Here is a 15,609-nt window from a genome sequence, read left to right on the forward strand (position 1 = left end):
TATTTATTTATTTATCTATTTATTTTGTTGATATGCAGTGTGGAATAGGCACTCTGAGCCGTGCCACCCTGATCTAACCCTAGCCTAACCACAGGAAAATTTCCAATGACCAACTAACCTACCAACCAGTACGCCTTTGGACCGTGGGAAGAAACCGGAGCACCTGGAAAAAACCTACAGGGTCAAGGGTAGAGCATAGAAACTCCTTACAGGCAGTGGCGGGAATTGAACTTGAGACGCTGGTACTGTAAAGCATTGTGCTAGTCACTGTGCTACTGTGCTGCCCCAATACGCTCCATAATTTCTTCCAGAGGACGTCAGAATTGAACTCCAGACTCCAGTGTCCTGTACCATCTGCTACACCACTGTGGCGCTAATAGCAATTAAAAAATTACAAGTTAATTTCTGGTTGAAGTTGAAGCACATAAGCCAAGTATTCTGCAGAGATATTCTTTAGGAGATAACAGACACATTACATCTACTCATCCTATGGATGACAAGAACCCACTTATCATAGTTCTGTAATGCTGCATGCAGTAAGTACTTTTCCGAAGTGAGGTTGAGGGACAGAACAGTAGGCATCCTTGACTGCTGTGTAGCAGTGGTCAAGTATGTTGGGGCCTCTAGTGGGGCAGGAGACACATTGGTATAACTTTGGCAGCGCCTTTCTGAGGTTGGCCAAGTCCCCGGCTGTAATGAGCAAAGCCTCCAGATACCTGGTCTCAAGTTCACTGATGCTGGCATGCAGTATGTTCAGAGCACACTCCGCGTCCGCCTGGGGGGGGAATGTAGACTGCTGACAGTATGACTGAGGTGAATTCCCGTGGCAGGTAGTAGGGACGACACTTCACCGACAGGTGTTCCAGGTCCGGGCTGCAGGAGATTGTCTGTGCCACTGTGTCCGAGCACCACACAGTGTTGATCAGTAGGCAGACACCACCTCCCCTCATCTTGCCCGAATACGCCGTGCAGTCCATCCGGTTGGATGGCACAGTCAGGGGTGGCAGGGGAGAGCCAGGTCTCGATGAAACAGAACACACTTTTCGTCCCTCTTCCCTCTGGGAGAAGGCTCAGGAGCTTGAAGACTCTTACAGCCAGATTTGGGAACAGCTTCTTTCCAACTGTGATAAGACTGCTGAACGGACTCTGACCCGGATCTGGGCCGCACCCTCCAAATATCCAGACCTGCCTCTCGGTTTTTTTGCACTTTACTTTCCATTTTTCTATTTTCTATTTGTGGTTTATAATTTAAATTTTTAATATTTACTAATTTTTACTATTTTTAATATTTAATATTTGTAATCCAGGGAGTGGGAGGCGCAGAATCAAATATCGCTGTGATGATTGTACATTCTAGTACCAATTGTTTGCCAACAATAAAGTATAAAGTATAAGTATATACTCTTTCATAGTCAGTCTTCCAAAGTCATTGGACAATGAGTTGAACATCCTGAATCCCCACCATCGAAATGGATCAGCTGAGGTTAGAGGGTACAGTCTGACGGACATTTATAGAAGTGAAGCATGCTGCTCTGGAACTGCTGTTTAGTTATCTCTGCTATAAACCATTTGGAATTTTCTATCCCTGAAGGCAATGGACACACAGGTAATTAACTCGAAATCCAATCTCGACAAGCACTTGCACGTTAAGAGAACGAGGGATCTATGGATTAGATGGGAGGAAGAGTTTTAGTTGTGATCTTATGGAATGAAAGCAGGGGAGAAGGGAATAAGACTTACTTATTATGTTTTAAAGTCTATTTATTTATTTATTTATTTATTTATTTATTTATTGAGATACCGCACGGAATAGGCCCTTCCAGCCTTCGAGCCACGCCGCCCAGCATCCCCTGATTTAATCTGAGCCTCATCACAGGACCAATTAACCTCACAACTGCTACACCTTTGGACTGTGGGAGGAAACCGGAGTACCCGGAGGAAACCCTTGCAGTCACGGGGAGAAAGTACAAACTCCTTACAAGCAGTGGCGGGAATTGAACCCAGATCACTGGTACTGTAAGGTGTTGTGCTAACCATTTCAGGTTAATAGATTATATACTTCAATATAACCATAAAATCTGAACATTTTGTACTGTATACTTATTCCATTCAAAGACAGAAAATTAAACAGTATTAGGATGCACACATTCCAGAAAGCCGAACCACATTTTAGTAATACCTCGATTTGAATATTCTATTTATGAAATCTCATTGGAACGACATCGACTCTTTGGGTCTTGGATTTCTGAATTTTTTCTTGGTAACATTGGATCTCTGTTTATTTTCTGATCCCTAGCATTCCTTTGGGAGTCAGGAATGATGAGCAGTCTTACTTCTAATGATAGTTTACTTTAGAGTACAAACATACATACAAATACTAAACAAACTAAATAAAGAGCTGAGAAACAAAGCAGAGAGGTGAGTGAAGACAACAACAAAAGGAACAAAGATGGTGCCTCTGAAAAATCTATTACTTTTATAGATAAGAAATTCCTTAGATAGGAATAATCCAGTTAATAGGCTATGTAATTAAAACAATTACATCATGTGGATAATGCGCTAATACTTTGCCAATGAAAAATGAGAAAGGTGATGAACTGTTAATTTAATAGCTATACTGCTTTCTGCCAGTGAGTGAAAAAACAGATGAGTTTGTTAAAAAGTACAAATCTTATAAAAAGTGTTATTAAAAAATACTTGGTTTTCACTAAATCATACTCCCCTCTCCTTGTACAATAACAAAATGTTCGTAAAGTAATTTACCCAGCTTCAATTTATGAAATTTCACATTAAAACATTTTCCAGGAACATATCACTATTATAAATCAAGAAAGGGTTGGGTATGAAATCCTTTGAAGGCTTGGCAGGTACATTTGTGCTTTAATTGCTTCCCATTGATAGATTGGTGTCATCTTCCAAAATTTGACAAATTCTGAAGCAGTTCCATAGGCTGCAAGGTAGCAAATGTAAGCTCATTATTTAGGAGAGAGAGGAAAAAAAAAATAGAATTGCAGACCAATTCATTTGATGGTAAGGTAAGTTTTGGCTTTAAGAAAATAGGGACAGGAACTTAAATAATAAGAAACTGAACAGATTTACAAAAAGGAAACTTGTGTGATAAATTTCTGAGAAGACCTCTGGAAGTAGTAACAAGTAAAACTGATAAGAACAAACCAGTTAATGTAGTTTTATTTTATTTAGAGATATGGCATGGTAACAAGCCATTCCAACCAAACGAGCTCACATTGTCCAATTACACACTTGTGACCAATTAACCTAATAACCCGCACATCTTTGGAATGTTGGGGGAAATCAGAGCACTCAGAGGAAACCCACACATGGGGACAATGTACAAACTCCTTACAGACAGTGGTGGGAATTGAACTCGGGGTGCTGGCACTGTAATAGCATCATGCTAACTGCTACGCTACTCTGCAGCCTCTGCTAATTAAATTGTCACCAAAAAGATTACTGAACATAATTAGAGCACACAGTAATGGGGTCAAAATACTGATAGGAGTTGAGCATTACTTAAAACACAAGTTAAATAGGCCAATTTTTCAGGCTATGTCTAGTGCTGCGCTGGGAAAGTGATCTTGAGGTTAAATATCTGGGGTTCAGATATTTACATTCTATATCAAAGATTTTTTTTAAGGTGATGATGAAATGCAATAAAAAAGGATTAGCAAGAAGGCAGGTGTATGGGGTTGAGTAGGATCTGGGATCAGCCATGACGGAACGGTAGGACGGACTCGATGGGCTGAATGGCCTAATTCTGCTCCTGTGGCTTATGGTCTAATATATCCCAGCTTGCTATTGTTACAAAACTGGGCAAGCTGCATGAGCCAACAAAGATGCAGGGCTTTCAAGGAAATTGTGCCAAGATACCTGATAGGGTAAGGGCAAGGCAGTTAGAATGTAACATATGAGACAGTTACCCTGTTTTAAAAGGGAAATAAAAGGCAGGGTGTCCTTTTTGAATGGTGAGAGTTAAAAGCATCGGTGCTCAAATTCAAATGTGTGTTTACATTTCAATTGCAAGTATTGTGAGGTACAAGAAATGCTCTGGTGAGACCCAAGCCTGAATTGTACATGCCTGGTCTCCCTCCTTAAGGGAGATATACTTTTAAGATGGAGCTTTTTTGTCACATGTACTTCAGAACATTAAGACACAGTGAAATGCGTTGTTTACATCAACAACCAACCAACACAGTCTGAGAACATGCTGGGTACAGCCCACAAGTGTCACCACAGTTCTGGCACCAACATAGCATGCCCACAACTTACCAATGCTAACTTAAATAGAACCATAGAAACTACAGCACAGAAACAGGCCTTTTGGCCCTTCTTGGCTGTGCCGAACCATTTTCTGCCTAGTCCCACTGATCTGCACACGGACCATATCCCTCCATACACCTCCCATCCATGTATCTGTCCAATTTATTCTTAAATGTTAAAAAAGAACCCGCATTTACCACCTCATCTGGCAGCTCATTCCACACTCCCACCACTCTCTGTGTGAAGAAGCCCCCCACTAACGTTCCCTTTAAACTTTTCCCCCCTCACCCTTAACCCATGTCCTCTGGTTTTTTTCTCCCCTTGCCTCAGTGGAAAAAGCCTGCTTGCATTCACTCGATCTATACCCATCATAATTTTATACACCTTTATCAAATCTCCCCTCATTCTTCTACGCTCCAGGGAATAAAGTCCTAACCTATTCAACCTTTCTCTGTACCTGAGTTTCTCAAGTCCCGGCAACATCCTTGTAGACCTTCTCTGCACTCTTTCAACCTTATTAATATCCTTCCTGTAATGTGGTGACCAAAACTGAACACAATACTCCAGATTCAGCCTCACCAATGCCTCATACAACCTCATCATAACATTCCAGCTCTTATACTCAATACTTTGATTAATAAAGGCCAATGTACCAAAAGCTCTCTTTACGACCCTATCTACCTGTGACGACACTTTTAGAGAATTTTGTATCTGTATTCCCAGATCCCTCTGTTCCACTGCACACCTCAGTGCCTTACCATTAACCCTGTATGTTCTACGTTGGTTTGTCCTTCCAACGTGCAATACTTCACACTTGTCAGTATTAAACTCCATCTGCCATTTTTCAGCCCATTTTTCCAGCTGGTCCAAGTCCCTCTGTAGGCTCCGAAAACCTTCCTCACTGTCTACTACACCTCCAATCTTTGTATCATCAGCAAACTTGCTGATCCAATTTACCACATTATCATCCAGATCATTGATATAGATGACAAATAACAATGGACCCAGCACTGATCCCTGTGGCACACCACTAGTCACAGGCCTCCACTCAGAGAAGCAATTCTCTACCACCACTCTCTGGCTTCTTCCATCGAACCAATGTCTAATCCAATTTACCACCTCTCCATGTATACCTAGCGACTGAATTTTCCTAACTAACCTCCCATGCGGGACCTTGTCAAAGGCCTTACTGAAGTCCATGTAGACAATATCCACTGCCTTCCCTTCATCCATTTTCCTGGTAACCTCCTCGAAAAACTCCAACAGATTGGTCAAACATGACCTACCATGCACAAAGCCATGTTGACTCTCCCTAATAAGCCCCTGTCTATCCAAATGCTTGTAGATTCTGTCTCTTAGTACTCCCTCCAATAACTTACCTATTACTGACGTTAAACTCACCGGCCTATAATTTCCCGGATTACTTTTCGATCCTTTTTTAAACGGAACAACATGAGCCACTCTCCAATCCTCCGGCACTTCACCCGTAGACAGCGACATTTTAAAAATTTCTGCCAGGGCCCCCGCAATTTCAACACTAGTCTCCTTCAAGGTCCGAGGGAACACTCTGTCAGGTCCCGGGGATTTATCCACTTTAATTTTCCTCAAGACAGCAAGCACCTCCTCCTTTTCAATCTGTACAGTTTCGATGGTCTCACTACTTGATTCCCTCAATTCCATAGATTTCATGCCTTTGGAATGACTTTGGAATGTGGGAGGAAACCAGAGCACCCGGAGGAAACCCAAGTGGTCACGGAGAGAGCGTACAAACTCCTTACAGGCAGCAGTGGAATTGAATCCGGGTTGCAGGCACTGTCGTAGCACCTGCCCAAACCTGTATGGAGCAAAAGTTCACCAAGTGGGTTCCTGGGATGGTGGATTTGTGATAAAGGAAAGTTTTTTTTAAAAAAATAGGTGATCAAATTTGAAAAGTTAGAGAATAAGGAGTTATGCTGCACCAAGTCACCCAGGAATTTCCTGGGAGATGATCTGTATGAACAGCCACATGAGGAGCAGGATTCTGTGAAGGTTATTTTTTTTAATATCCAATATAGTTAATCAAATTCTTTGTTCTCATACTCAGTCTGATTGTGAAGAAAGTAAGGTTTCTCATGATATCTAGCCCTGTAGTTGTCTGGGAGCGTGTAGCTCATCCACCTCAGCTACATAGAAAATGGGAATATATAGGGGCAGCACAAAAGCATAGCAGTTAGCGTAACGCTATTACAGCAGTAGCGACCCAGATTCAATTCACACTGCTGCCTGTAAGGAGTTTGTATATCTACCTATGACTGCATGGGTTTCTTCCAGGTGCTCTGGTTTCCTCCTACAATCCAAAGAGTACCAATTGGTAAGTTAATTGGTCATTGTAAGTTGTGCTGTGAGTAGGCTATGGTTAGATAGATACTTTATTGATCCCAAAGGAAATTGCAGCATCTCAGTAGCACTACAAGTGCGCAGATATAAATATTCGAAGTAGAAAGAATACAAGAATAAAATAATAGCCCCATAATGGGTTAAATTGGGGTTGCTGGGTGGCATGGCTCGAAAGGGCAGAAGGGGCTATTCCAAGCTCTATCACAATAAATATTTTAAGACAATGAAGCAGCTGGTATAAGTTGTAACAGGACAAATATTGCTTCTGAAACAAGTCAGACTTGTTTCATGGGATTGGCTTTGACAATACAAATAACAAAGAGTCCCATGGGAGATAAACGAGACCTCGTTATCCCGTTGACATCAGATAGCAGGGAACAGCTACACCGTAGAAAAGAAATAAAAGCTCCTATTAATCTCTGAAGGAGTGATTGATCTGTGAGTACAGATGGACAAAAGGAAAGTGGATACTAATAAGGGGCTGATGATAGGATGGATGTGGTATTGATTAACTGAATTGAAAGGTTATTATAATCAATACTGACCAGCAGCAGCTGTTTAATTCTCGGTTAAGAAATGATAACCAAACGTCTATATATTGGTCACAAGAATGATGATCCATGTGTACACTAAGAACTGGATAATTCAGGATAAATAACTATCCTCAAGCTATCACAGTCTTTGTTATGATTTTGAAGTTATTCCAGAATACGACTTCTTGCTCAAATTACTCTGTGAACAAAGAAACCTAATTCGCAGCTCTTTATTAATATTAAGTCCACATTCAGTAGCAGCCATGGTCCGCCAGAGTATCAGGAAACATTAGCATCTATTGTCTCAATACTTGTTACTTATCACCCACATACACTGGTCTCAAAGTGGACTTGCCCAGCGCAATCCCTATAACTCCCCTCCTGCGCCACTCCAAATACTCCAGTTCTAGTTTTTGGCCTCCTGTTTAATCCCACCCCTCCTTCCTTTTAAATATACTTTGGCAAATGAGTCATCAGTTGTAGGTCCAAGTTACCACAGGGTTCAAGAACAGTTACTACCTCACAACTATCAGGCCCATGAACAAAGGGGATAACTACACTCATTTGCCCAACCATTGAGATGTTCCCACAACCAATCGTCTCACTTTAATGACTCTTTATTTTGTTGGCTTGTGTTCTCTTTTTTTATTGCTATTTATTTATATTTGTATTTGCACAGTTTGTTGTCTTCTGCATTCTAGTTGATGTTTCATTGACCCTGTAATGGTTACTATTCAATAGATTTGCTGAGTATGCCCCCAGAAAAATGAATCTCAGGGTTGTATATGGTGATATATATGTACTTTGATAATAAATTTACTTTGAACTTTGAAGAATGTTACGGAAATCCCTCCCTAGCTTCATCGTCATGGCTAAGGCATCTATGTTAATTCCCATTTTGGTGTTTAACTCCAGATTATTCTTAGTACATGGAATCACAGAGTGATACAAGTAAAAGAAGCTCTTTGGTACAATGTGTTCATACTGAACATCAAGCTTCCACTTACATGAAATCCACTTTATTCTCATCAGTTCCCCTCAGATTCTACTGCTCATTAACACACTCAGGGCAATTTACAGAGGCCAATTAAATTACAAACCTACGGGTCTTTGAAATGAGGGAAGAAGCTTAGAGGAAACTCACACAAAATGCTGGAGGAACTCAGCAAAAAACATACTTTTTTTTTCCAAAAATGCTGCCTGGCCTGCAGAGTTCCTCCAGCATTTTATGTGTGTCGCTCGGATTCCCAGCATCTGCAGATTTTCTCCTGTGAGGAAACTCACATGGTCTTGGGGGGAAAACATGCAAACTCCACACAGAGAGCATTCAAGGTCAGAAGCTGCAAGCAGTGGCTTTACTGGCTGCTCTGACACCATACCACTCTCTACTGTGTTGGAAAACATTTTTTAAAAACATACTTTTTATAAAATTTGTACTTTTTAAACAAACATGTACATTTCACACTCCCTGACAGAAATCAGTACAGCAGTTAAACAGTTTATCACCTTTTTCGTTATTCATTGGCTAAATATTAGCACATTACCCAAGTGATGTAATTGCTTTAATTATGTAGCCTATTACAATCAAAGTACCTGTTATAGCTACTATTCTATAGACTGTATAAATTACGCAACTTTGAGATTTATTTGCTTACATGTAGCCACAAAGCAAAAAATCTGAAAGAACCTAATTAAAAGGAAAAAATAAAAAGACCAACACCCAATGAACAAGAGAAAGGAAGAAAAAAACACAAATCATGCAAACCAATTGAAGTGATCAAGATTTCTGAGGTGATAATTAATTCATCTCTATCAAAGGAACATCTCTTATCTGAACTATAAAAGTGAGGGATTTTTTCCAAAGGCGCCATCTTTATTCCTTTGTCTTACACCCCTTAGCATTAATTCCCCTCAGCTTTTCATTTAATTTGCTCAGCATTTGCATTTTTATACTCTAAAATCAACTGAAACCTTGGAATTAAAGCTGCCTGTCATTTCTGACTCCTGGAAGAACCCTACAAATCAGAAATTAAACAGACATCCGACAACTGAAAGCACAAGGTGAATGCCCAGAAAACTGACAGGAGAAGGGTGAAATGCCAAAGCAACTGCCATATTAAAACACAATTGATCATACTGAGTATGAAGGTTATAGCACTGAGGAAGGAAGATCATCCATGTCATCAGAAAATGTGCTAATGGCACTCATCTCACTTTTCATTTCTTCATCCACAGTATAGTAGATTATCCTCCAAGTGGACCACAACCTTGTCGATGGGTTTGGAGGCTTGCGTGCCTCAATGACCCAGAGAGCTCTGTTGGCTGGAGTCTGGACATTATGCTTTGGCCATAGGTTTGGGAGCCCTGCCCCAATGTATCTGCTGGCTTGCTAGGCCATTACAGAGGGCATTTAAGAATAGAACTAATGATGGAACAGAGGGTTTAACACAAGGCTTAAAATTATTGACTTACACTGATCAAGAGGAGGTGGCACTGCGCCCATTGCCCATGATGTGTGATCATCCACTATATGAACTGTGAGGTTTGGATGCCAGTGGGAGATTATTTCAACTGGCCCATAGTCTTCAGCTCGCTGCAAGAAAATGCACAGGGAATATTATTAAACAGCCCTGAAACCGTGTCTTATGCAAGAAAGTACATGTTGAAAATAGCAAACTGTTTTGAAGTGTACCTTAATTATTTCAGGATCAGCCTCCGTTTGCCCAGTCAGAAGATTTTTTGTCTTTTGAAACTTTCTCCTCTTATACTTGTTTAACACTAGAACACAGAACATCGATCATTACAGTACAGACCCTTCAGCCCACAATGTTGTGCTAATCTTTTAACCTACTCCAAGATGAATCCAACCATTCTTAGCATTCAATTTTTCTATCATCCATGTGCCCATCTCAGAATTTCTTAATTATTTCTCATGCAGGGGCTCCTAACCTTTTTTATACCATGGACCCCTGGTTGAGAACCCTTTCCCTAAGGAATCTGTTTCTACCACTATCCCTGGCAGAGTGCTTCACACACTCACCACTCTTTGTATAAAATAATAAACTTACCTCCGACATCATCACACCCCCCACCTACACCTATACTTTCCTCCAATCACCTTAAAATGATGCTCCCCTTGTGTTGGCCATTTCCGCTCTGGGAAAATATTTCTGACAGTACATTCAATCTATGGTTCTTAGCATCTTGAACACCTTTATTAAGTCACCTATCATCCACTTTCACTCCAAAGAGAAAAGCCCCAGCTCACAGAACCTATCCTCAACAGACATGTTCACTAATCCAGGCAGCATCCTGGTAAATCACCTCTGCACCCTCTCTAATGCTTCTACAGCCTTCTACCAGAACTGAACACAATACTCCAAAATGTGAAATGTACACAGTAATCAATGCACGTTTGAAACTGTACATCTTTATTCATTCTGGAAATACGGGCTTTGTAAACTCAATTTATTGCCAATCTCAAATTGCCCTTCAGAAAACTGACTTGTTAAGCCATTTATTTATTGAGATACGACGCAGAATAGGCCCTTCCAGTCAGTCGAGTCGTGCTGCCCTGCAACCCACGATTTAACCCTAGCCTAATCAGAGGACAATTTACAACGAATAATTAACCTACCAACCGGTACTTCTTTGGAAACCCACACAGTCACGGGGAGAACGTACAAACTCCCTATAGACAGCAGCAGGAATTGAACCTGGGTAATACTGTAAAGCATTATACTAACCACTAAGCTACTGTGCTACCCCACTCAGAGGAAACCCTTGTGGTTACAAACTTTCTTACAGAGGACGCTGGAATTGAGTCCCGGGTTGTAAGAGCGTCATGCTAACTGCTACGCCACCGCCCCAGGTCTACACCAGACACCTGGAATGTGCTCTCCTGAAGGACATCAGTGAACCAGATTGGATTTCAAGCTAATCCAGTCACTTCACGCTCACTTTCACCAATAGATTTTCTTATTCCAGATTTAAATGATTTAAAATACACAGCTGTCAATGAAATATTTGAATATGCATCTCTGAACCTATAGATATTGAATCAGCAATTACATTGGTGTGTTCTACAACTCGAAATACTGGCTCTATGTAGATAAGACATCATTATAGGATTGGTATTATGATTATTTCAGTGCTTATGTTAATTACCCACCCCAGTAGCAAAATCAAGGATGGTGATACAATCAGTAGGAAGATTTTATTACTTTCTTTCATTAACTAGTAATACAAAGCAGAGTAGGCCCTTCTGGCGCTTTGAGCCACGCCGCCCCAGCAACATCACAACCCCAGTTAACCCTAACCAAATTGCAGAACAATTAACCTACCCGTTAAGGTTTTGGATTGAGGGAGGAACCTACACATTCCACAGGGTGGACATACAGAGACCACTCACAGAATGGAGCCGGAACTGAACACCAAACTCTGAAACACCCCGAGCAATAATACTGTGGCAGTAACCACTACTGACACATTCAGGACACCAATGCGACAACAATTCTTTGAAAGAAAACTATCTTTTGACTTACTTTTCGTTGTGGACACAGTGGCTAAGCGCTTGTATTGTCCTTTCCTCATTGGATCTGGATGGAACCCACTCTTGGTGAAATATATGTGAATGTACATGGAACCATTGGACCTTATATGCTGAAGAGAGAGTAAGGTGATGCTGGTGAAGCACAGTGAGGACTTGCTGGTAGCAAACAAAATGAAATATTACTGTATTAAACACACTTTTTCTCAAATACAATTAACAACCTGTAACTTCCCTTTCAGAGTTGGGCTTTTGACCCTCCTGCACTACCTGGCATTTCCGCAGTTCGCACTGAAGTCTTGTAGGTGCAGGATGGTTGTGGCATGTTGGGTAGAGGCCAAATCGAAGCGGCAGGGCCTGGATCTGAAAGTGGGGTATGAGCCAATATTTGGCCATTGCTGGAGTGAATCTGGAGGCATTTCAACGTGGCAGAACCAAGGCGAGGCAAGCAGAGACAAGGCAGTGCTGAGGCAGCAGGGCCTGGGTTCGAGAGCGAGGAACAACCCGAGGTTTGCCAATTTAAGTACCGGGCCAAGGGCAAAGAATGGGGTGGTGTTATGATTGCTGCTCCTGGATTGGCTGCAGTGATGACCGGCTTTGTGGCTGTGGACTCACTTTCCGGAACTTGAGTTCTGAATGTTATTTGCTGACTTTTATTGCTTGCGCAATTTTTTTCTGGACATTGGGTGTACATTGGCATTTTTTTAATGGGTTCTATTGAGTTTCTTTGCTTTGTGTCTGCAAGTAGAAGGATCTCAAGGTTTTATATAGTATACATACTTCGATAATAGAAGAACTCTAAATGATAATTTTTTTTTTAAATTACACTTTCACCAGTTCTGAATGTATCAGAGAAATTTGGTAACTAGGCAATTTGCAGATCTTTATGCCTAGTGAGAGCAGCCAAGGACTATCTCAGAAGTAATGTGTTTTGTTCTTTATATAACGAGGTAAAATAAGGTTTAATTTAAGAGATTTGTGCATTGGACTCTGTAGTTCATGCTATGATGAGTTTCTGGCTTCTGTTCATTCCTTTATTTCTGCTGCAATTTTGGCTGACCTTGAATCGGGAATGCCTGCAGATGAAGAACACTCAGCTGAATTGAGTATGCCTGGACAGTTTTGATTTTGTGCTTTATAATCTGTCTTTTACTCGTTTTTTTGGTCCCGTTTGCACGTTATATTTCATTTTGTGTACATGGGGGAGTGGATGTGATGTTTTTTTTTCTTTGAACAGGTTCCATGGTTTTTCTTTTTCTTGCGGCTGCCCATCTGAAGATGATTATCAGGGACAGTTTACCAAGACAACTTTAATCATTCTCTTTTTTTATCCATCAATTGAATATGTATTTAGTATTAAAATTTGAACAGTTAAACTCAAACAATAGGTCTAAAAAGATGAGACCATATGAGTGGCATTAGAAATTAATAAATGACGAGGAATAAGTACGACAAGATCAAAGTTTTCTCCTCGGTATGAGGAGACTGAGGGATGATCTGTGAAGATACTTAATGTTAAATGCAGTTGGACAAGGTAAAGGCAGCTGAGATTTACTTGCCTTCTTGGTTCAGGGCGAACTCAGGCATGCACAATGAATGCTGACATCCATGCCCATACCTCATGAACAAAAGGAGACAAACCAGAACATTTTTCTCTGGGAAAAAAAAATTCAGCTACACAAGAAAATAATTGTAAAATCAGAACCAAATACAATCCTTTAGACATACTGAACTTTTTCAAGTTAGAGGGCAAAAGATATATATAAGGTTATCAATGAAGTCAAAGCAGAAAAAGAGAGTCAAAATAAGAACCAAGTTTAATATCACTGCAATCTGTTGTGAAATTTGTTGTAAAAATCTACAAATTACAATAAGAAAAAAATACATACAGTACAGTGCAAAAGTCTTAGGTGTACATATATATATATAGCTCAGGTGCCTAAGACTTTTGCTCAGCAATGTAGTAATTTTATGTATTGCACTGTACTGCTGCAGCAAAAAAAACAAATTTCATGACATACGTAAGTGATGATAAACCCAATTCTGATAAGAGTCTCTATTGTGGACTGAGAATGGAAAGGGGGCAGGGAGAGGGGAATAAATAATATAAAATATACACACACACAGTTCCAAGGAAAGGTCTGTGAAGCCTTTGCAATTACCTGGTTTGCTGTATTAATTGCTCATAAAATGTGGCCTGATTTTCATCTAAGTCACAATAACAGTCAAACACAGTAACACACAAACAATTGTACTTTTCGTCTCTTTACTGAACACATTGTTTAATCATTCACAGTCCAGGGCTGTTCATGCAAGGTATCCCAGAACATTGATGAACTGTAATAGTTTTGTATGGAGGATTGGTCTAAAATTCCTCCTTGCTGTATGTGAACCCTTATATTGCATAACAGGTAGCACCTCCTTTAGCAGTAATAATCTCCACGTTTCCTTAGATACCCACCAGACTTGCACAAAAGCATAGAAAAATGTTAGACCATTCCTTCAAACAAAACTATTTCAGTTCATTAGTATTTCTGGGATACCTAGCATGAACAGCCCTCCTCAGGTCATACCACAGCATCTCAGTTGACTTAAGGTCTGGACTCTGACTTGGCTATTCCAAAACATGAATTTTCTCTTTTTAAACCATTCTGTTGTTGATTTACTCTTATGTTTCGGATCATTGTGTTGTTGCATCACCCAAATTCTGTTAAGCTTCAGATGACAGACCGCTGTCCTGACATTCTCCCGTAAGATGTCTTGATTCAATTTTGAATGCATTGTTTCCTCAACAATTGCAAGATGTCAAGGCCCTGAGGCAGCAAAACCATGGCGCTCCTTCCACCATGCTTCACAGTTGGGATGAGGTTTTGGTGACGGTCTGCAGTGCCCTTTTCCCTCCATTGTCAGAGAAGCGTTTGGAACATCCAAGTGGTCCTTTACAAACCTGAGACATGCAGCAATAATTCTTTTTGGGGGGGGGGGGGCAGTGGTTTCCAGCATGGTGCCCATCCATGGCCTTGTTCAGTATTCTTCTTGAATTGAATTGACTTTATTTCTTACATCCTTCACATGGAGTAAAAATCTTTACGTTACGTCTCCATCTAAATACGCAATGTGCAATCATAGTAATTTATCATAATTTATAATAGATAGAACAGTCAATGTGACATAGAATACACTCAAATCAGCGTAAGTTAGTCAGTCTGATGGCCTGGTGGAAGACGCTGTCCTGGAGCCTGTTGGTCCTGGCTTTTATGCTGCGGTACTGTTTCTCAGATGGTAGCTGCTGGAATAGATTGTGGTTGAGGTGACTCAGGTCCCCAGTGATCCAAGAGGCCCTTTTTACACACCTGCCTTTGTAAATGTTCTGAATCATGGAAAGTTCACAACTACAGATGTGCTGGGCTGTCCGCACCACTCTCTGCAGAGTCCTGCGATTAAGGGAGGTACAGTTCCCGTACCAGGCAGTGATGCAGCCAGTCAGGATGCTCTCAATTGTGCCCCTGTAGAAAGTTCTTAGGATTTGGGGGCCCATACCAAACTTCCCCAACTGTCTGAAATGAAAGAGGCGCTGTTGTGCCTTTTTCACCACACAGCTGGTATGTACAGGCCATGTGAGGTATTCAGTGATGTGGATGCCCATGAATTTAAAAGCTGTTCACCCTCTCAACCCCAGATCCATTGATGTCAATAGAGGTTAGCCCGTCTCCATTCCTCCTGTAATTCGCAATCAGATCCTTTCTTTTTGCAACATTGAGGGAGAGGTTGTTTTCTTGACACCCAATGTCAGAGAGATGCCTTCTTCCTGTAGGCCACCTCGCTATTGTTTGAGATAAGGCCAAACAACGTAGTGTCATCGGCAAATTTAAT

The 15,609-nt window shown here is 40.9% G+C and overlaps 1 protein-coding gene across 1 annotated transcript in view; it reads right to left on the minus strand.

The window, feature by feature from the left end:
• Positions 1-15,609, minus strand: part of clptm1 (CLPTM1 regulator of GABA type A receptor forward trafficking) — a 74,266-nt gene that overhangs the window by 20,937 nt on the left and 37,720 nt on the right. Inside the window, exons 5-7 of the mRNA XM_072269872.1 lie at positions 11,732-11,849; positions 9,880-9,965; positions 9,660-9,780 (exon numbers count right to left, since the gene is read on the minus strand). Coding sequence (XP_072125973.1) covers positions 9,660-9,780; positions 9,880-9,965; positions 11,732-11,849 — 325 coding nt within the window. The remainder of the gene's footprint in view (positions 1-9,659; positions 9,781-9,879; positions 9,966-11,731; positions 11,850-15,609) is intronic.

Source organism: Mobula birostris, chromosome 10 (genome assembly GCF_030028105.1).
Source record: "Mobula birostris isolate sMobBir1 chromosome 10, sMobBir1.hap1, whole genome shotgun sequence".
Taxonomy (NCBI): Eukaryota; Metazoa; Chordata; class Chondrichthyes; order Myliobatiformes; family Myliobatidae; genus Mobula; species Mobula birostris.